Source organism: Oryctolagus cuniculus, chromosome 18, assembly GCF_051225735.1.
Source record: "Oryctolagus cuniculus isolate XC-2025 breed Fujian yellow rabbit chromosome 18, ASM5122573v1, whole genome shotgun sequence".
Classification (NCBI taxonomy): Eukaryota; Metazoa; Chordata; class Mammalia; order Lagomorpha; family Leporidae; genus Oryctolagus; species Oryctolagus cuniculus.
This window is the reverse complement of record NC_142884.1, coordinates 2,226,370-2,249,548: the sequence shown is the minus strand read 5'-3', so window position 1 is coordinate 2,249,548 and position 23,179 is coordinate 2,226,370. Positions and strand designations below refer to the sequence as shown.

The following is a 23,179-nucleotide window of genomic DNA, read 5'->3' as shown; positions in this document are numbered from 1 at the left end:
TTGAAGGTAGAGTTATAGACAGTGAGAGAGACAGAGAGAAATAAACAAATTTTTTTTAAAATTCTGAACTACATTTCCCCTGTGAAAGAATAGAGGATGCTCTGACTTAAAATTAAATAACTATGCATGCAGGTAGCATTAAAACAGTTGTTCACTGGGTGTTTGTAATTAACAGCTACAAGCAAGTCTGACTGGAAGAGATGTTGCTCTGCACAATGTAATCTTCACAGCATGACCTACACAAATGAACACTTAAAGAGATTTACACATGATGCCAAAGGATGATCAGAAAAATTTGATTTGTATACTCGCACAATGTACTTTTTGTCATCTGCCGCTGCTGTTTCTACTATGCTCAATTAGTAGGCATCAGCAACTTCCAGGCTTTTGGACTATGCAGACATGAGACTTGCTTGGTTGCCAATTTTTCATATATTGCCAAAGAACATCATTTAAAAAGCAAAACAAGACAAAGTCCAACTACCAAGACACTAGTGACCAGGCTTGCCCATGCCTCTCTTCATCTCCCACCTCCTCCCTTGGTGGCCCAGCCAGCCTGGCCTTTGTCCAGTTCTGCTCCAGAGGCTGTGCCAGACTCTCCCTAATGCCTGAGGTCTTCTTCACTCTAACAGCTAACCCAGTTCACTCTTCGTCCATGGCATATCAAGTGTTATTGCCCTGAAGGCATTGTCTTTCAATCCAAACCAAAATCCCTGCTACATTTTCTTGTTAACCCCCTACTTTTCCTCTAGCACTCAGAACAACCAGCAGTTATATCCAGGACACGCATATTTATTTGTGCACCCGTCAAAAGCTCCTCAGGGCCAAGATCCAATCTACCGTGGTCACTGCTCTACTCATGTCCAGGCCAAATGTCTGAAGTAGGGGACAGATACTTAACCGGCTCCTCTCTTATTGCTGAGTCCCCTTGGCACCAGGATCTTCCTGCAGACTTTGCTGTGTCAAAGACTCCTCTCCTCCTTCTTTAAGGACCAGCTCAAATCTCACAGCCTGGTTTCCTTCACCTAGCTCCCCCTCCTACACTGCCTCTTAATGGCTGCCATAACCAGTAAGACTCACAACGTGCCTCCCATGTGTCAGGCAGCACAGTAGCACTGTTTATGTGTGTGTGAATTTCACTGACTCCTCACAGTAGTCCTGGGAGGCAATCACTACATCCATTTTACAGATGAGGAAATTGAGGATTCAGCTTAGTCAAGTGATTGGTCCAAGGCCACACACATAGCAAGTGGCAGGGTCAGGCTTCAAGCCTAGCTCTTGTCAGCTCCAGAGCCTTTGCGCTCCCTGGCAAGTCTATTTGCAGCCCTGTATCTTTCTTGGCTTTCTCCTGAGGACCAGAAAGATCTCCAGAATCACTCTGCTACCCTTTTCCTAGGCAATAACCAACTCTGCCTTTCAAATAAATAAATAAATAAATCTACCTAGTGATACCTATACCGAGGGGGTAAGACTGCCTGACTTTTACATGAATGAATCAATCAGAAAACAGGCAGCAGCAACCTCGGCTGCTTAACACTTGTTAAGGACAGGGATGGGCCCTATTCTCCTTACAGGGAGCAAACAGGGGCCCTTTGCCTTGCGTGGGACTTTAGGGGACAGATGAACACATCACCTGGGGAAGAAAGGCATCTTTGCCATGAAATGAGGATGGCATCTCCAGAAAGAGAGGAAACCAGAGCATACCTGGGATGGGGGCTCATAATCCATCGAGTCCCTGTCATCTTCTCTCTCCATTTCAAAACTTGTTTTTGCCATCACAGGAAGGGAAAGATCTCGCTGAAGCAGCCCTAGGCAGAGAAAAGGGCAATGAGAGAAAGCAAGGCCTAGCCCAACCTGGTGGTTCCCACATTTTCCCTGAACCCAGTGTGTATGCGTGCGTGTGCATCACCCAGCAGCCCCAGAACATTCTAGAGCCAGGGCAGAGCCAGGGCAGAGCCAGGGTCTCCCCTCATCCTTCTGTTTGTACTCTCGCAGGCTGCCCTGACATAAGGGTGGGTCTCGGCATAGTGCCCACTAACCCTATATTTCAGTTACTGATCCTCAGTCTCCTCAACTGTGGCGTGGACAGGGGATCAGAAGCTTCACCATGCAGGGTTTACTGCTCTGTACAGCACTTACAGCATCATGAATTACTGCTAAACCACAATTTTAGAGGGCCCACTACCTACTGCAGCATCCTCCACGCCTAGAAAGAACAAGAGATGATTTTGAGAGTATACATTATCAACAACACACTGACATGACGACTGCTGGTTCTTTCCCAGCTCTCTTCACACAAATAAGAAAGCCTCAAGTCAGGCACTCAGATGCACCACTTTCCTAACACTTGCACACAGAGGTGCAATCAGAAAACAGGCAACTTAGTTCACATTGTTATGATGTGTTTATTTTTCATTGCTTTTTAAACTTTTTTAAAAGTACTAAAACTTTGGCTGGCGTTGTGGCTCACTGGGCTAATCCTCTGCCTGCGGCGCCGGCACCCCGGGTTCTAGTCCCAGTTGGAGTGCCGGGTACTAGTCCCTGTTGGGGCGGTAGTTCTGTCCCGGTTGCACCTCTTCCAGTCCAGCTCTCTGCTGTGGCCCAGGAGTGCAGTGGAGGATGGCCCAAGTGCTTGGGCCTCTGCACCCCATGGGAGACCAGGAGTAAGCACCTGGCTCCTGACTTCAGATCGGTGCAGTGTCGGCCGTGGCGGTCATTTGGGGAGTGAATGAATGGAAGGAAGACCTTTCTCTCTGTCTCTCTCTCTCTCAGTGTCTAACTCTGCCTGTCAAAAAATAAATAAAAATAAAGTACTAAAACTTTTATTTGAGCAAAAATACATTCAAGAACAGAATACTCAAAAATCTAACAGTATTTTATTCTGAAAACTAGTATGGTAAGAAGGGTAATCTGAGAATGTCCTAAGAGGTTCTCATTAGGTATATATAACGTTTTGATATGAAGCTATTATAGACTTATAAGTTAATATAACAATTTCATTACACCTTCTACCTATGGTGATTTATACTAGTCTTTAATTTTTGTAGTAGCACTCTTATACAGAAACTTCTAGTAAAGAGAAGAAAAAATGTGGGATGAACATTTGACCTGGAGGTTATGATGCCACTTAGGATGATGTCCCATCCCATATCAGAGTGCCTGGGTCCAAGTCCTCACTCTGGCTCCTGATTCTAGCTTCCTACTAATGTACAACCTGAAAGGCACCAAGAGATGGCTCAAGTAGTTGGGTACCTGCAACCATGTTGGAGACCCAGATTGGGTTCCTAGCTCCTGGCTTAGGCTTGGCTCACCCCTTGGCTACTATGGGTATTTGAAGTGTAGAACAGATAAGAACTAACTCTCTCTGCCTCTCAAAAAAGTGTCAGCTTAAGAAAAATAATGGTAGAGTAATATAGGTGAAAAAAGGTATATATGGGAAAAAAAACCTGCATAGATGAGACTACAGTATGGAAGTCTTAGACCAAGTTTTGAGCACACTGGCATAGAATCCAAATTGAGGGGCAGAGACTTGGAAGGGCCCCACCGTGTTCCCCTCCAAACTGAGAACATGACACAGGTGACTTACTGCTTCTAGGATTCCTGGGGTATGACCAGCGGTCTCGAGGTTCTACATTTCTGCTTCTGCCCCTCCTGTTCCAGTCCTGATCCCAGTCATGGTCCTGATCCCGATCACCTGAGCAGGTCAGACATTTGAGTAGTTGACATTGTATGTAGATGTGTCTGTTATCCCTCTCTGTGCACATTTCTACTGAGAAAGGGATACTATCCTTACTTCTTCCGCAAGATGGATCCAAACTCAAGGTTCCAGACTCTAGGGCTAGGTCAAGCCTCTTCCCTACACTATATCAGCAACAGTTTCTGGAGGCTTCACTCAAGTGGGGATTGGTTTGGGAACTTCAAATGCGAGCTCCCTTTCAGAACCTCTGCTGGTTTGTTACTTCCTAAGTGATTGAGTCTAAATTCAGGAATAGACTGCAGACCCTCTACTATCCAGCTCACACAAACCCACCTTATAATGAATGTTATTCTACTACAAAGAAAATCTAAGAACACAAGACATATACCTTCCTCAAAAGCAATGTTCCCTTAAAAAGTTCATGGAAGTAACTTTAAGGAACCCTGCTGGGGAGGCTGAGGGCATAGCTCCAAAGCAGCCTGCTGCAAATCCCAAGGTGTAACTTTATCATTACAGAAAGTCCTGCAAGGGCAGGTGTTGTGACACAATGGGTTAAGCCTCTGCTTTGAACATAGCATCTCATATCAGAAAGCTCGTTTAAGTCTCAGCTACTCCACTTCTGATTCAGCATTCTGCTAACGCACCTGGTAAGGCAAGTGGATGGTGGCCCGAGTACTTGGGTCCCTGTCACCTACATAGGACACCTGGATAGAGTTCTGGGCTCCTGCCATCAGTGTAGCCTAGCCTCAGCTGTTGTAGGCATTTTGTGTAGTAAAGCAGCAGATGGAAGACCTCTCCATCACTACACCTTTCAAATAAATAAATCTTTAAAATTAAAAAGAAATCATCCTGCATTTCACTCCACCTATTGGTGTTTGTTTTTATACAAAAATGTCTTAATTTACTTACCCTCCCCTTAGACCTCTGACTGACATGACCTGATCTGGGTCACCGAGGCCTCAGAGTCCATGTGCCTCCATATAACACAGCACCTGAAAACGCCTCCCCACAACCACTGGTGACATGACTGGCACAACTGGTTACTCACTGCTGAAAGAGTGCTCCGAGCGAGGTGGTGGGGTTTCTCCTCCATTTCGGCTCATGTCATCGTCACTGGGTATGTCACTGTTGTTGTCGTCTGAGGACACCAGACACCAACTTAACACCTTCACATCTCTAGCCCATATTCTCACCAATAGCTTCTTCCAATTCCCGAACTCCCTACTGCCCATTAGCTGGAGTCATCGGACCCTGTAGTTTCTCAGTTTAAACCCACTTAATAGCTTCCAATCTCTCTTTCCACTTAAAGACTGGGCACAGACCGTGGCTGTAGCCACACACACCTCACCTCCAGACAACAAAGGCCTATAGCCCATTTCTTGGGGGCAGTTTAACACAGGCAAGTTAAGGGGAGGGTTCTCTTCCTAACAGAAGCCCTTCCACAGAAAGGTCTTTGCCCCTCTGCGGATGTAGGCAGTAGTTCTTAGCCAGGGTTTGACCCCAGGGGACACTTCACCAGGCAAGATGACACATTTGGTGGTGATAATCAGTTTGGGGAGGCCATGGATGAGATTCAACATCCCATGGCGCAAAGGACAGCCTCCATTCTCCACCTGAAGTCAGACACTGACTGTCCCAGAACGTCTGTCAGCAGTGCTGAGGCAGAGACCACTGAGCTGGCCACCTGTGCCCCCTGCATCACCCTCTGGAGTATCTCACCTTCTGGCTGGTACATCTCCTTGTAATTCTCCAGCAGAGTGACAAGTTTCTCACAGTTCTCTGGCTTTTTTGCTCGCACCCAAGGCTTAAGCTTTTCAGGGATGATGGTCAGGTACTGCTCAAGGACTAAGAGCTCGATGATCTCCTCCTTGGTGCGAGTATCCGGCTGCAACCAATCGAGGCAGAGGTTTCGGAGTTTGATCAGTGTCTTCCGAGGCCCAACAAATTCCACATAGAGTAAGTTCCGAAACCTCTGATGAAAGAATTCAGAGTCAGTTGGGCCTTCTCCTACGATGGCATCCGGCTCCTTAGTCAAGTCACTGTCTAGCTCATACAGATTTGGGGCCCAGAACTTCTTAGGTTTTGTAGCAGACAAGGGCTTTGGAGGCAGCATTTTTGTAAGTAAAATTTTCACTGGAGGAATCAAACATGAGTCAACAGGAAAGACGCAGCAGCCTGTGACAGTCAGTACTCAGGGACCTGTAGATCGTAAGGAGATATACACATGTCCCAGAAGTTGAGGACCAGGCAGCAAGGGGTGGGGCTACCCTACCAGGGGCATCAACAATGTTCTGGAATGTGGAAATCCCCCAGTAAATAGACACACAAACGCACACACACACACACTCACACACACACAAACTACAAAAAGTTGGCTTTAGCACAGCAGTTACAAGTATGACCCCCAGGGCTTTGTGCACATTTGTGCTTGAAGAGATAGCTCTGCTACTGGTTATGAGACCACAGCCACCTTATTTAATGCCCCGGAGGCTGGCTCTGTAACCTGTGCAATGAGAGTAACAGCACTCATATCCTTTTTAGAATTGTGAAGCTTAAATACCCAAGATACTTAAAATGCTTACCTGCCCAATACGAGGCACACGTGAACCATTCAAGACCATTACTAAAATCAGATGTCAAGATTTTTCTCAGCCTAAAGAGGAGAGGTGGACATAGGGAATGGGGGCCAATCCTGTCATTTCTAAGCGACTTTTTCCCCCTTAACACAATTCTGAAACACATTATACAACATATAAAAGATGGAAGACCATACATCATGGTAAAACTATTCAACTCTGGGTAATATGATTGCAAACAATCATTTCTCCTTTACAGATTAATTTCTTTACATCTGTACTATTGTATATCGATACAGCTGCTGGTTGTACAGGGCTATTTCGATTAAAATTCAATAAATTAAAAATTCAGTTCATCATTCTCTCTAGTGCGTTTCAAGTGCTCAGTAGGTACTAGTCGCTTGTGGCTACTGTCACACTGGATAGCGAGGAATGTTGGCAACACCATGCAGCATTTATGAGTTCCTTGGACAACCTGAGTTTCCAGGCAGGCTCAGAACCTTTCCTCAGCAGGCACTTCTGAGGTATCAGTTCCAAGGCATGGTCTGCAGAGCTCAAGCTAACTCTACTTCCGCAGACCTCTTCCTCAAAACTTATTCCACTCATTAGGTTTACCGACATGAATCACAAGTACTCTTATATCTTCATTTGGGCTTATCTGCCTATCTCCCTACAGTAAACTATAGATTCTAGTAAAGTGAATAGAGATTAACTTTTTCCATCACTGCATCCCCTAGTGCCTAACACAAACACTGTCACTGATGTGGCATACTGAAAATAACATATGAAACCCCATTTTAAAATTGGTCTTAGCACTGTGGCAAAAAATGGCCTACATGAAAGATTTCTGTGAGTGAGATCCCAGCGGAAAGAAGGGACCATCAAAGAAGGATGTACATTTCTCTGAAGGGAGGAGAGAACTTCTACTTTGATTAAGCCCTGTCTAAATAATGTTGGAGTTTGTGGACTCAAAAGGCTTCCATAGCCCTGGCAGCACATGGAAAGAGTCCTGGGTGATCACTGACATCATAAATAAGAGTGTTGATTATTAAATCAACAACAGGAGTCACTGTACACTTGCTCCCCATATAGGACCTCTGTCAATGAGTTGTACTATGAGAACTAACAGTAAAACTTGTCTTCAAACTGTACTTTATACTTTGTCTGGGTTCAAATTGTTGAAATCTTACTTAATATAGAGTTGATCTTCTGTTTATAATTAAAAATGAATCTTAATGAAGAATGGGATGGGAGAGGGAGTAGGAGGTGGGACAGTTTGGGGGTAGGAAGGCAGGTATGGGGTGAAGAACTGCTATAATCCAAAAGTTATACCTATGAAATTGGGTCAACTTCTACACCACTGTTTCCAAATGAATATTCTGGGGTGGCAATTCACCTTCTTCCTGTCCACTTTTCTATCAGCTTCTTCTTGGTACTGATGGACAAACACATATGGGAAGCACTGTTGAGTACATGTGAAGCTCTCTTAACTCATGTTTCCTACCATTTAAGTTCTATTATGTAGCCTTTTTGTTACTAGTCTGCATAATTGGCATAAGAAAGTAGGGCCAGATAGGAATGAGGTCTAAGTTTGAGAGAGGGGGAAAGGGGCAAAGGCAAGAGCAGAGAGACAGCACTCTGGTGCTGTAAATGACAATGTCCCTCACTCTGGAGTAATGTGGCACCCTTAAGTATGTAGTCACCTGTCTGGGAATAAAATCCTTTCTGGAACTCCAGACCAAGCAGCTATCCACAGGAACTGAGTCAAAACACAGGTACCTGTAGACATTTCAAAGAAAGAGACACGTGGACTAAGAAACATGGAAGATACATAAAGGGAGTGTGAAGAGAATTAACTCTCCAAAAGTATGGGGACTTGGACAGCACTTGAATAAAGCCTTCCTTATATATCTTCAAGAAAAAACCATCCCAATGCATGACATACAAACCAAGCCAGAGATGAGGGATAAAAATCTTTCATATGATCTTTATAAAGCCAGAATAATTTTTTAAATAAAAACCCAAGACAAAGATTAACACTAACAAGTCACAGACCATACTTACTTGTGAAAGCAGATAAGCCTTAATACTACTATTTATTCTAGAGTCCCAGCCAATTACAACAAAAACAAATCTTCTACTTCTACTCATTAATTATGACACTTGAATAAGTATCTCACAATGAGTAGCTCATCAGAAAATGGCAACTCCTGGGCCAAAAACATCTGAAAAGCTGCAGGACTTGAGTAAAAAATATGATCTTCATTTTTTTTAAAGATTTATTTATTTATTTAAAAGGCAGAGTTACAGAGAGGGAGAGACAGAGATCTTCTATCCACTGGGCCAGGCCATTAGCTTTTCCAGGCACATTAGCAGGGAGCTGGATTGGAAGTGGAGCAGCCAACAACTCAAAAAAAAAAAATCCCATATGGGATGCAGTCCTGTGGGCAGCAGTTTAATCTACTGTGCCACAGTGCTGGCCCCATGATCCTCATTAATATGTTTAAGATTTTTTTCTGACCAGGACAACAGAAGAGCCCTTGGCCTGCAAGAGCATCAATAAATGTTTGATAAAACATTTATAAGGTTGTCAAGAAATCAGATTAGTTACTCCTTTCTAGGGTGGCAGAGAAAACTCATTTGAGAGGAAGAAACTGGGTGAGAGGGCCTTGGAACAGAATAATCATTGAGGGGGACTATATGTTTATGTGCATGTAGAGAAACAGACACACTCAGACCCTGCTTTCATCAAAATGAAAACTGCACATAACCTGTCCTATAAATTTTACTTCATCAATTTATTTTACTTCATCAATTTATCCCAGAAACATGTAGTGATATACATGTAAGAATATAGTCACTGAAATGTTGTTAATGGACAAGATAGTCTGTTCATATGATCATAAAATATTTCAAAAGAATGGTGCAACTCTAAATGAATGAGTATGAGAGGATAAATGAGATAGTTAAGTATAAAATGCAGAAAAAATGCAGATAACAATGTGCATATCATTCTAAAAACACTATCAAAACAAATGTATTTACCCAGATGATCTCTAGAAGGATAGAAGGGATTATTAATGGTGACTGGTAGTGATTGCCTCCGGGGAAGAAAACTGGGGGCCACGGGAGGAAGGGCAACTTACTTCTTTTCACTGTATATTCTCCTTTTGTGTTTACTTTTTTACTGTGAGCATGTATTACCTAGTCAAAAAAATAAACTCAAAGTTAAAACAGTCAACAAAAGCACCAGTAGAGGCTTTCAAAATCTGTGCTACCCTAGTGAGTGGGTGCAGGCAGTGCTAACACCTTTATACAGATGCTGAGCCCTCCCTGGCTCATTCCACCCAGTTTCACTTCATGGTAACACCCAGACCTGGCCATTTGCAGAAGACATGACAGGTAATTTAGAAAACCACAAAGAAGTAAATTTGAAACATCTGAGACCTAATAAATACTTGTGGAAATTGCAGTTGTAATTTGAATGTACCCCTCAATTATACCCAGCAATTATCAGTACATAAGTACAATGTCACCTCCGACACCGGCATTTCCACTTCCAAAATGTAACTCTTGGATCTCTCTGCCCATGTGACCAAAGAGGCACAGCTCAAAGCTATGTTCACAGAAGCACTGTTTACATCAGCAGAAAACAGGGATGCGTGGGAAAATGAGCAAGCATAATTCCAACAACAGAGACCACTGAAAGACCACCATGTGGGACACAAGAAAATAAGGCTGGGTCTAAATTTTCTGCATGATAAAAAAATAACCGCCGGCGCCATGGCTCACTTGGCTAATCCTCCGCCTGCGGGGCTGGTTCTAGTCCTGGCTGGGGTGCCGGATTCTGTCCCTGTTGCTCGTGTTCCAGTCCAGCTCTCTGCTGTGGCCCAGGAATGCAGTGGAGGATAGCCCAAGTGCTTGGGCCCTGCACCCGCATGGGAGACCAGGAAGAAGCACCTGGTTCCCAGCTTCGGATCGGCACAGCGTGCCGGCCGTAAGCAGCCATTTGGGGAGTGAACGAACGGAAGGAAGACCTTTCTCTCTGTCTCTCTAACTCTCCCTGTCAAAAAAAAAACAAAAACAAAAAACAAAAAACCATAAATGGAGGAGAGGAAAAATGTTTTACTGTAAAGATGACAGTTCATATTTGAAATATAAAAAGCTCCTAGCATTAAAAAAAGATAAAAAGCCAACACTAACACAGAATTCGTAAAATCGGTGATGATAAAAGCTAGTATTTAACGTCAGAAACCAAATAAATGTAAAATTCTGCATTATCAGTTTTTGGACTGTTGAATGTTTAAAAGACAAAATCAATGCTGTTGAAGGGGTGGAGAAGCTGGCTGATGTAGGTGTGAACCACATTTCTGGATGTCATTTTGGCCTGTTTAAAGACATTAGAACTGTCTACTCCTTTTGATCAGTAAGTCTCCATTTAAAGTCAAAAGTAAGTGAGTAGCTACTAGGAAGAAAAAAAGAACCTCTAAAGTCAGCTTGTACATACATCTAATCTGTGGCCTATAAAAAGTAAAACCTTGAGCACTGAACAGCAGCAGCTGACTCCATTTTATATATGGTGTGGTGGGAAGGAAGGAGCACTAGTTAAGTAAGAGTGCATTCTGTTAATGCACTTCTGCTATGTAATCAATCCTAATAGATCATAGGGCAAAAATCATGTGGGAGCAACCCAGGATCAAAGTAAGGAACAGGAAGTGCTGGCCAACAACCTTTTGCAAGACTACCTGACCCCTGTGGGCCACATGCCGTAAGGTCAGCTGCCCTCCTGGTCAAACGGCCCAACCTTTACCCCGACTCACCCTGTCTTACACTTGCAGCCCAAAAGACAACAGTAGTGGAACCAGATGCTGAGTTAGTACCTAGTAGGGCCCCAGATTTACCTCACGCTTGCTCAGGAAGACCAGATCCCAGGCGACCTTTTCCTATGACAGCCAGTCTGGCCAATCAAAAGCATAACTGCTCTACCTACTTGGCCCCTGCTTCTCCAGCCCAGCTTCTCCACGGCAACAATCTGCCTACCAATGAAGAAAACAGAAGATAAATGTTTGCAGATGGCTGCAGAGAGGAAAATCTAAAGGTCTGCTTAATACCATCAAATGAATTATAACAGCTAAAGAGAGTCTGTCCAAGGATGACCTAAAAAGGCCATAAAAAGGTATCCATATAATCTGAGATAAGCTCAAAGGTATATGAACCCAATGGGACATAAGAGCACCTATACTTAACACCACATCACAAGTTTCCTGGAGGTAAGGACTCTGCCACCTTTTCATCACTGTATTTTTATTAAAAGTATTCAACATGTATATAGATGCTAAAACATTAAATCTAACCTAGCAACATCAAGATAATATCCCATGACAGGCTATTCCAGAAAAACAGGATGACATTCCATCAAACTGTTATAAATAATGGATTAAACGGGGAAGGAAAGCCCATAAGCAGGGCTGCATCTTTTTATTTATTTATTTTTTTTATTTGACAGGTAGAGTTATAGACAGAGAGAGACAGAGAGAGAGAGAAAGGTCTTCCCTCCATTGGTTCACTCCCCAAATGGCTGCTACGGCCTGAGCTGCGCTGATCCAAAGCCAGGAGCCAGGTGCTTCTTTCTGGTCTCCCATGCGAGTGTAGGAGCCCAAGCACTTGGGCCATCCTCCACTGCCTTCCCAGGCCACAGCAGAGAGCTGGACTGGAAGAGGGGCAGCTGGCATGAGAACCTGGTGCCCATATGGATGCTGGTGCCGCAGGCGGAGGATTAACCAAGTGAGCCATGGCACTGGCCCCAGGGATGCATCTTAAAAAGGATTTGCAAGGCCGGCGCTGCAGCTCACTAGGCTAATCCTCCACCTTGCGGTGCCGGCACACCATGTTCTAGTCCCGGTCGGGGCGCCAGATTCTGTCCCGGTTGCCCTCTTCCAGGCCAGCTCTCTGCTGTGGCCAGGAAGTGCAGTGGAGGATGGCCCAAGTACTTGGGCCCTGCACCCCATGGGAGACCAGGATAAGTACCTGGCTCCTGCCAACCGATCAGCGCGGTGCGCCGGCCGCAGGGCGCCGGCGGTGGCAGCTATTGGAGGGTGAACCAACGGCAATAAATAAAAATTTATCTCAGATCAATGTCAACACGGAATTCATCACTAAAGGTCTTTCTTAGAGGTAAGGACAAGACAAGGATGCCCTCGACCATAACCACCAGCAATACTACTATCCTGGAACTCCTAGCTACTGCAATCAGAGAAAAAGAAGGTATAAATATGGAAAGAGCACTATTCTGATCTGAAAAAGCATTTCAGTAAGTACAAAGAAGAAAAAACTCTCATCAGTAGCAAAATAAATAATTTCCCATAAATCAGTAAGGTATCTTCCACTTCAAACGAAATTCTGAAAATGTAGAGGACATAAACCAAGTTATAAGTAAATGAACACATGTGTCCTGTTTAAGAAAAACAAGGCGGGGGGGGAGGGGGGGACGCGAAGCTCCTTTTCCCTAATGTGTGGAACTTTGGCAAACAGGTGATCCAGTTCTTCTGGAAGAATATATATACAGGAGTATTAAGACAAATCTGCATAAGAAGGTCTATGAGGGTTGGGGTGGGGAACTGTCTATCTTTAATGTGATGAAATCAAACTCTTCTTTCCAATACAAAGTTCCAGGGGCAAGGACAAATATACCATTAGGACCTAACAAGAGTCCAAAAGTCAATTTGTATGAAAGTATGCACATATAAGGATTTGGTTTATAATAAATCAAGGATTTTAAGTCATGTAAAGGGTTAACTATAAGAGTAACCTTAACAAAAAGGTTATAAGATGCAGTCAGCACTTCAGTGCCTAACCAGTTACTCATGCATGCTTTTCCAAGGTTGCAGTCAGCCTTGGACATAAGGAGAGGCCAGTAAAACCAGTTTTGGTGTCAAGCCTCTCCAAAGATCTGGATTTCAATTACATATTTCTGGAATGTTAAGGCCACCAGAGCCAATGACAAGCATACTAAAATAAGTCACTGCACTCAAAAAACAGCGTTTGTTCTGTTTTCATTAAACAAAGAATGAAGAAAAAAATCCTTAGTTTACATAGTTATATAACTATTTTTTTATTTGAGAGGTAGAGTTACAGAGACAGAGGAAGGTCTTCCATCTGCTGGTTCAACCCCCAAATGGCTGCAAGGGTCGAAGCTGAGCCAATCCGAAACCAAGAACCAGGAGCTTCTTCCCATCTTCCACATGGGTGCAGGGACCCAAGCACATGGACCACCTTCTACTGCCTTCCCAAGTCATAAGCAGAGAACTGGATCGGAAGAGGAGCAGCTGGACACAAACTGGCACCTATATGGGATGCTGGTGCAGTAGGTGGAGGCTTAGCCCACTATGCCACACTGCTGGCCCTCAAGCTTATACAACTAGTAAGTCATGTTTTCAAGAATTTTTTTAATTTTCAGATAACAAACATAAAAGAATATTGTATTCAAGCACTGCAAAATATTCTATGTAGAAACTGCAAGCTACACTCACTGGTCAAACATGTTATTACTAAACCTTTTTAAAATCTATATATGTTGTTCTTATTATACATATATGTCCTATGTAAGTGCAGAAAATGATTAGTCCACAAAATGAAACCTAGTATAGATAGCAAAGCTATAGATGGAACACTTGGGTTTGAAATGCTAAATGAAAGGTATATTTTTACTTATTTTAAAAAAATACAACTACATAGTTACTTGATCTGTATGTATAAATTAAGCCAGAAGAAACTTCCATATAAACTTGTGTAAAGACTTAGTAAAATGGGCCAGCGCCGCGGCTCAACAGGCTAATCCTCTGCCTGCGGCGCTGGTACACCGGGTTCTAGTCCTGGTCAGGGTGCCGGATTCTGTCCCGGTTGCTCCTCTTCCAGTCCAGCTCTCTGCTATGGCCCGGGAGTGCAGTGGAAGATGGCCCAAGTGCTTGGGCCCTGCACTTGCATGGGAGACCAGGAGAAGCACCTGGCTCCCGGCTTCGGATCAGGGCGATGTGCCAGCCGCGGCGGCCACTGGAGGGTGAACCAATGGCAAAAAGGAAGACCTTTCTCTGTGTCTCTCTCTCTCACTATCCACTCTGTCAAAAAAAAACAAAAAAACAAAAAAAAAAACAAAACAAAGAAAACAGTAAGATTAAGAAAATCTATAAAAATAAATCATTAATAAAAATACTTCTGTTTCTTTTCAGAATCCTATTGTCAGTTCACAATCAGGAACATTATTATACACACACACACACACACACACACTTGGAAGTAAATTCGACTGTGGTTTTCTAAGGTGTTTCTTCTTCCTGTCTGCAGTGCTTGGTCTGGCTCATCAGCCCCCTTCTCCCCCTGCTGGGGTGACATGGCTCTTTTCTAATTTCTGATCCCTTCATCTGCTCTATGTGCTCCTAGAACATGCTCCAGTGGCTATGTGTACACACTTTCCAGTGAGTACTCCTGAGGAGGGGTTGGGGAGGGAGGGGTCACTTTGTGGCACTGAGCTCTGCACTCTACCCTTACCCTACATCTTAAATCAAAATTGAATTCTGGCTACAGGACAAACCGATCTTTATTTCCCAGTTTGAAAATGGGCTCCCACACATCCCTATGCTATCTCTTCAGAGCAGAAATCCTATCATGAGTATTGGTTGTGGGCAGGTGGTTGCTCACTAGCCTGATTTTGGCCTAGAGGATAGAGACAGGCCACCAAATCCAAAGAGAGGAAAGGAGAGGAGAGAGAGGTACTGACAGGTATATGGCTATTCAGCCTCCAAAGAATGTGCTCTTAACTATACTAGACATGTAAGCATGAACAGCTTTTTATATAAAAAGTAAGTTTCACTGATGAGTTGAAACATCTAGAACCAGAGGACAGTACTAGACAACAGCGTTGTAGTCTTTGGAGCAGAGTTGATGCCATTCTTTGGAGAGTTTACAAAATGTAATTTTATTTCATAAGAATGAGTAGAAAATAAAAGCACTGGTCTCACATAATATGTAATAAAGAGGAATCTCATTAAGGGTCCTTCACAAATGGGGGAGAGACCCTTGACCTGAATTGGAGAAATCATGGAACAGGAACTTGAATCAGCTGCTGGAGCATGTCTGGGACTATGTGCAAAAAGAGAGGAACTGGGACCTCAGGCTTCCACACTCCTTCCACCCTCACTCCTTCAGCCCCACTCCGACCTACCTACTTTGGTCGTTTATCACGGTGCACCTAATCTCAGCCCCCTAACTTGTCTTACCTCCCTCACTGAAAGGGGCTAGAATTGAGAACCTTAAAGTCAGGAGACTACTCTCTTCCTCTCTGGGGGACAGCATGGTATACGGTGTCTTCTCTCTTCTTGTTTGCTCCATTCTCTTTCTGCAGACCGACATGCTCCATTTCAGCATACACGTGGAGTAAAAGGCAGCCCCAGCCCCAGCCCCAGGCCAACCTCACCTCCTAGTTTTAGTGTTCAATACTGAGTACTCATCAGTCTGTGTCCCTTTATCCAAAATCCTAAAAGTCTGAAAGTGTGCACTGTAGCCTGATGCCTTCATGGGCAGTGCTTCTCAAGCAGCCCAGGTGTGCAAAGTTGGCCTGAGTTGCTCACGAAAGGCACAACTGTCTTTCCAGGGGTGACAACTGAGGTATGTGACTGCCCAGAAGAGAGGCATTCTGATAGACACTGCAGGAGATAGTTTTAAAACCACTGTTCCAGGCTTAGGTGCCAAGTCTGGCCCAGTTAACCATGAATAAGGCATACATAAAACAACAGGAGTTTTAGGGGAAACAATTTTATTTTGGAATGAGAGTAAGAAGTAAATAGCCACTTACCCCAACCACACAGACAATGACCACCACCCTCTGGTGTACTTACTGGGTGGCTCCACAGATAATCTCCACAACACCCTAGGATTACCTCTACCATGTACATTTAGCTCTTAACACACAGTGCAGCAAAATCTCCTCATGGTCCATTGTTGAGAAATTCTCCCCAATCTAAGAGCTAAGTTTTATGAGTAGAAAAAAAAAAAAAGGTTCAAGGCAAATAAAGCTACTTTAAAAAGATAAAATGTCTTCCAGACCAGTATGATTTATTTGATAAAATATTCTGATATCAAAAATTGGCTGATGTAATTTTTTTAGTTTCTTTTTTTTGGTTGATGTACTTTTTTAAAGGGAGGATCATTTGCTCATGCAACTACCCATAGAAAACAGATCCACTGTGATCAGATCTAACTTGAGTGGAGTGTGGAGAGGGTTGTGGCAGTATATAAGCAGTTTCTGGTATCATGGTCACCCTGAGGGTCTCTGTACCAGGTCATAGTGCAGGCTAGAGCTACTAAATCTCATTCATAACCTCTTGGTTCTGATTCTACACTCACCAGGCAACCTTCTCCTTATGTTTTCATTTCCCATGCAGGTTTGTCTACAGGGAGAAAATTTGCTGATCATACAATACTTTTAAGTATTTGGATCCCTCCTACTGTGATCTTCCATCATGAATTAACACTCCAGAACTGGAGGATCAGGAACATCCTATTTCAAGTCACATGTCAGTATGATTTTATTTAACTTCCTGAACTTCATTAAGCATGTAATTGCTAATGTGAGTCCTTGGGCAAAGGAAAGTTTTAAGGTCTCCAAAGGATTGAGCTTCATGATGGATACCTGGAGCATTTACTGAGGTGAGGGAAACACCAGCATATAACCAGAGTCCCAGTTGGGCATCTCCCTAGGTGGTACTCCATCACCAGCATAACCAGTTATTTTGACAGACATGTTTCTTTACTTTCCTTATAGTGGGATTCTTACTCAATAGTGAATGAGGCCAGGGATTACATCACTCCCTTCCCAAGTGCCCATGTCTAGCATGATCCTGACTCGGATCAGCCCAAATATCAGTGCTGGCTGACAGAACGAATAAATGAACTTTGTCTATTTTGTTTCCTCAGGTCACATGATTTATTGCCTCTGGTCTGAATCAGTCACCAGGCCATGAACAAAGAGACCAAGTACTGTACAGTCTCTCTCCTAAGCACCTCTCAAGCCTACCCAACCCTTTTCACTTCTCATAGTACCATGACCCCAAGCCAAGCCACCATCTCTCACAAGACCCAAGGTGGTCTCCCCATACCCACTTTGTCCACCTTCCTCTTATGGATCCTCAACCAGAGGACCTTTTTAAAACCATACTGGGGAGCGAGCATTTGCCCTAGCAGTTGGGACACACTTGGGATGCCCACATCCTATACTGCCTGATTCTGAGTTTTGACTCTGCTCCGGATTCCAGCTTACTGCTAATGTGCCATCCTGAGAAGCAACAGATGATGGCTCGGGTAGTTGCATCCCTGTCACCCACATGACAGACCAGGATTGAGTCCCTGGTTCCCATCTTCAGCAGAGCCAAGCCCTGATGGGAGATCTCTGTTCTGACCCTCTCCTTCTCTCCATCTGTCTTGGCTTCTTGAATTAAAAATAAATTAAAACAAAGTTTTTACTAAAAAATAATAAAACTACAGTGATTACCATTGACTCCTAAATGACAGAAACACTACAATGTCTTCCCCTCGTACTGTGGGTAAAACCAACCCAAATACTTACCATTGACTGCACACAACAAGTTCCAACTTACCTTTCTCACCCCAGTCAGATGGCACTTGATTCTCCTTTTACTCTAGGCACTGTGGACTTTTCAGCTCCTCTCTCCGCACGCCCCAAGAACATCCCTCTCCCCTCTGTTCAGACTGCTCTTGCCATGACATCCCTCATTCAGTCCTTCACCCCCAACTACGAGAGGGAGGCCTGATGTGGCCTCTCAGATTGTTTCAGAGGCATGACTCACAGTTTTGTTTCCCACTTAGTTAATTCCCCAGTAGACTATGAGCTCTATGAAAACACTTTCTTTCTCATTTGGGGCCATTTTCCCAGTACCCAGCACAAAGTATACATTCAACCAATAATGGCAGATGAGTCAAATCTTTCATGCTTCTTTATAGTCACCCAATGAGAGAGAGAGCAGGGCTGAAGGTGTGGTTGAACACTGGGAAAGGAGGTAGAATATTTAACTGGATGGTGTGAGGCCAAGGAAGAGAATTTCTGTTGCATGCCCAACCCACCAATGGAGTCTGTGTATTCTCAGAGGGCAAAATAGTCCTAGCATGGCTATGTAGAACATGTGTACAAGAGGGAAGTGGCAGAGAAAGGACAAAAGTCGGTCCAAAGAGGTACAGTGGGAAGTGAGTACAACTCACCTGGATCCAGGCACCTAGAGAACAGACTTATTCCCTTGTCCTCTTGCCAGTCGTCTCTAAGGGTGAAAGATCAAGGCAGAACTGTGAAAGGAAAAGAAAATGAGACAAATTTATTTTATAGCTACTGAATTCCAAGAACTGGAAATGTCCCTACAACAGCTCTGCTCTAATCACAGCTTTCTAACACGTTATGTCATAGGCATTCAATCAACCACCAGTGTGTCTTAGACACTTCTCTGAGACACCGGATCATGGAATTATTTTAAGAGCCCAACTTGCTGCTTATTAGCTTTATGTCACTGGCCACCCTTTGAAAGGCAAGGATACAACCTATAGGTAGAAAATGGAGGAAGACAACAACTAAGGAGGTACTATTACTTAGTGCTAAGTATGTGCTATGTATGGTGCTTAGTACCATTTACTGCCTCTCCCAATCTTCACAACAAACTATAAAAACCTACCTAATGCCTTTTAAAAAGAGAATCTATTTAACACTTTCCACACAGATCAGGTGTAGTAGTAATATAGCTACGTTTTAAAAAGATATGTTGAAACTCCAGTTCTGTCATCTGATAGTCAGTGGAGCAGGGCCAGGAATTTAACTTTGCTGTGAATTTAGGTAACAGCAAGGAACTGGCCTTTAGTGGGAACTCAGTACTATCATCACCAATACTATAAGGTAATGGCATTATTACTTAATAGCATATAATATTTGAAGACATGTCAACATGCTCCCAGCAGACTAAGAGTACATTGCTCAATACCCATAGTATCTTACGAAATGCAGCCCATCAACTGGCCCCTGGGGGAAGCAACTTTATGATTACAGTCCTGCTTTATGTTCTACAAGTCAGGTGAGGGTATTTTTGGTAAGGTTTACTAGTTTACTTATCAAAAACTATTAGACATTTAGATCTTTACTGGTTTAAAAAGCTGTAGTCATTGGCAAACATAAACTTTAACTAGAACTAGATGGGAAGCGGGATCCCTATACATTACTTTCTCTATGTCAAAAAACAACAAAACAAAATAAAAAAGCAGGAACTTAAAACTCTCTTGGATCTAGGTCCAGCAGACACTCCCATTCAAGTGCACTTCACTTCGGAAACTCTGCAGCCCGCTAGAGGCTCTGCCTGTGCTAGGCCTCCACCTCCTCCCTGTCCTGGTGGCTTGTTCTACCCACCCCCTATCCTGGATGACAGCCACCTTACCCAGCCCCTGCAGTGGGGCAGCTGGCTGGCTGGCTGGAGACAGAAACACCTCTGTTGCCCACAGCCTCCTACCAAATTTCCATGAGTACCACTCAGGGTCACTCTAAAGCTATCTATAAGCTGTAATAAGGTTTTGAGTAAAATTACTTCTTCCCTCAGAACTTCGAATTATCCAAACCCCAAATCCTTTTTTAAAAAGATGTATTTATTTATTTATTTACTTACTTATTTCAAAGGCAGAGTGACTCTAGAGAGAGAGGGAGAGGCAGAGAGACCTATCCACTAGTTCATTCTTCCAAACGGCTGCAACATTAAAGACCGGCCTAGGCTGAAGCCAGGATCCATCCAGGTCTCCCATGTGGTCCACCTTCTGCTTTCCCAGGGGCATGAGCAGGGAGCTGACTGGAACTCCAACTGCCAGGAGGGAACCAGAACTCTGATATGCAGTGCCAGCATCCTCTTACCATGCTGCGTCACAACACTGGTCCTCAAACCCACGTTTTTCACTGAAAAACCCTGCCCTTGGGACTTCTGACTTTTGAGCTGTGCTGTTCAACCTGTCTCCATCCCTTCCTCAACTCTCCTGATACCCCTGAACGGTGCATGATCCCACAGCTGCACAGCTGAGCTCTTCCCCGCCCTGTGCTATCGTTCTTACATCCCCTGCCACTCAACAGGCCATCAGCTGTACCAGGACCAGATGGCGGGGCAGGGCTCTGTGGGCCCGCCCCTCAGCCCGGGTAGTCAAGATGTTACCTGCATATGTCCAACCCTGCAACTTGCAAAGATGACACAGGTCCAAGGAACAGGCAATGTGAGAATCCACCCACCTGGAAAACCCCTCAGCCCACCCCAAAGCTCTGCTGTTGTTCAAGACGGTGCCTGCGCAGCAGGTATCTGAGGTACGTTTGGGCGGCCAGCGGATCTAAAGAAAGTCAGTTGGGACACGGCAGCCCCTCCTCCAGCAGCTGCCAACACAGCTCTGCTGGCACTGAAGATGGTGCCTACTCTAAACCTCAGGTGCCAGGGTGGAGCTCTGCGGACCCAGTCAGTCGCCAGGTCAGCTCTGCTCTCCCCCTACTCAAGGTGGTGCCTAGGCAGCCAGCACATGTAACACCTGGGTGAGCAGGGCACCACGGCCCTCTGTATCACTCATGACAAGACAGCTCTGTCCTGGGGGAGCCCCCCACCTCCACGCAGCCAGCCCAGCCGTCATTCAAGACAGCATCATTACAGTAAGCCTCAGGTGTCCTCCTTCTGTCACACATCTCACAACTGAATGGGCAGAGCACTGCGGTGCCCATCACTCACTCAGGACAAGGCACTGCCCCCTCGTCCCCTTGTCATCCACATCCCGATGGGCAACAAAGATGGCGCCAGAGTGGGTGGAGCTCTGTGGCCCCTCCTTTGGGCCTGTCCTCCGTCACACCACCCCTCCCTACCATCCCACTGCCCAGACCCAGCCCGGCTGTCAATCAAGATGGTACTTTATGGTAAAGCTGCACCTGCAATGCCAGCATACCACTTCCAATCCAGCTCCAAGTAGCCTGGGAAAAGCAGCAGAAAATGGCCCAAGTGTTTGGGTCCCTGTCACCATGTGGGAGACCATGAAGAAACTCCTGCCTCTTGGCTTTGTACGGCCCAGCACCGGCCGTTGTGGCCAGTTGGGGAATGAACCAGCAGACAGAAGACCGAACTATCTCCTCCTCCCTCCTCCCTTGCTCTTTTTAACGCTTTCAAAATATATGAATCTTAAAAAAAAAAAAAAAAAACCTTTTAAAAGAGATGAAGCAAACGGCGCCGCCCCCTTGTGGCAAGCCAAGACCGTGCTGAGGAGGGTGGCGCTCCGGACAAGACACCCCTCACCCTCTCGTGGGCCCACCCCTGAAACCAGGCCCCGCACAGTCATTCGGGCTTGGTAAGCACCGGCGCCCCCCCGTGGCCAGCAAAGATGGCGTGTGCGGGACGCAGCTCCAGCCGCGCCAAGTCCCAAAGGACCCACCAGGCGCGCCAGATCGCCCGCGGAGCACCCTCGGGCTCCTCGGCCCGCGTAGCAGAAAGAACCAGACCGCTCCCGCTCTGTGTCGGTAAGGGGTGAGCCCAGCCGAGAACAGCAGAACGCGGTCGACCCGCGCGGGACCGGGCGCCACGCAGCAGCGCTGGCTGCGGCAACCTTAAGACGCTGCCGCCTGGCTTCACCGCATGCCCGAGGCTCGAGCGGGCCTTCCACCGGGCCCCGGACAGCGCCGTGGACACACGTCAGGGAGCCTCGACGGCGGCCCCTCAGGCAGTGAGGAGCGCGGAACCCCAAGTTGGCGGCCACCGCCAAGGCCGCACCTGCGCGGCAAATCCCGGGGCAGGAGCGGAGGCGCAGCGGGACGCTGTCGCGGTCACGGTCACGGACACGGACGGAGGGGACAGCGGCCGGGCGCTCGGCCCCACCCGACCCGCCATCAGCCAATAAGGACGATGCCCGCCCGGCAGCTTCCCTCACCGCCGCCAAAGATGGCGCCCGGCGGGCAGGGCCCAGAAGACGCCGCCCCCAGGCAGCAGCCCCAGACCCCGCCCCAGCAGCCCCAGACCCCTCCCACGGTCACTGCAGCAAAACAGGCGCCGCCCCCGAAACACAGGCTCGCAGCATGCAGGCGCGGGCCCGCCGAAGCCAGTCGGAGACCCTGCGGGGCGCGGGCGACCAGCGCAGCCCAGGAGCTGCGACAGCCCCGAGTTCGACCCCACCCGTGGACGTCAGCGATGGCGACCTGGTGTCCACCCATGGCACATTCGCCCGAGATGGGGCCCCATGCCCCAAGCCCGCCACTGCGGAGGTCCCTGCTCCGCCCCCCGCCGCCCCAAACCATGCAAGATCGTGTGGAAAGCCCCCCACGAGATCCCGCCACGCAAGATGGCGCCGCTGCGGCAACCTGCAGCCGACCCTTGCCCAGGACCCCCAAGAAGGCGCCACGAGCCTTGCCGTACGGCCATACCCACGGACTGGCCCCTCGGCAACAGGGGCACAATGGTGCCAACGCCCCCCGGCACCACCCTCAGCTCCGTCATGCCGCGGGGCGCCCACGGCTGACACCCACGCACGGCGGCCGGAGGTGTGAACTGGCACCGGGCGGGTGACTCACCTCACCGCACCACGTACCACGCGCACCGCACGCCCCGGCTCCACGCGCAGCTGTCTAGCGCGCCCGCACGGCACTGGCGCTCAGCGGCGCCACCAGCCAAGGGTGCACATCGCCAGCTCCTCCCGACCCTCAGTCCTCCTGCCGCTCCCAGGCGTCTGCACCGGGCGCAGCCCACCGCCTCCTTGTCAGGAATCCTCTGCAGAGGCGGGGCTTCCGCACGGGCCAATCAGTGACCATGCCGCCCTCCACAGGCCCCCGCAGCCACGCCCCCATGCCATGCCAATCACACTAACGTTG

The 23,179-nt window shown here is 46.4% G+C and overlaps 1 protein-coding gene across 16 annotated transcripts in view; it reads right to left on the bottom strand.

Annotated features, from left to right (window-relative positions):
• The window catches only part of PEG3 (paternally expressed 3), a 34,005-nt gene extending 10,926 nt beyond the window's left edge, over positions 1-23,079 (bottom strand). The window contains exons 1-10 of one of the 16 annotated variants that reach the window (XM_089319914.1): positions 22,883-23,079; positions 18,541-18,621; positions 9,420-9,477; positions 7,977-8,052; positions 7,606-7,708; positions 6,280-6,350; positions 5,417-5,896; positions 4,746-4,835; positions 3,587-3,694; positions 1,705-1,808 (exon numbers count right to left, since the gene is read on the bottom strand). In XM_089319914.1, coding sequence (XP_089176040.1) covers positions 1,705-1,808; positions 3,587-3,694; positions 4,746-4,835; positions 5,417-5,810 — 696 coding nt within the window. In that variant the 5' untranslated portion in view covers positions 5,811-5,896; positions 6,280-6,350; positions 7,606-7,708; ... (2 more) ...; positions 18,541-18,621; positions 22,883-23,079. Of the gene's footprint in view, positions 1-1,704; positions 1,809-3,586; positions 3,695-4,745; positions 4,836-5,416; positions 5,897-6,279; positions 6,351-7,605; positions 7,709-7,976; positions 8,053-9,419; positions 9,478-18,540; positions 18,622-22,088; positions 22,267-22,882 lie in introns of those variants that run through there. The other 15 variants (XM_089319917.1, XM_051837179.3, XM_089319916.1 and 12 more) reach the window with 15 other exon arrangements.
• Between the last annotated feature and the right edge of the window lie 100 nt (positions 23,080-23,179).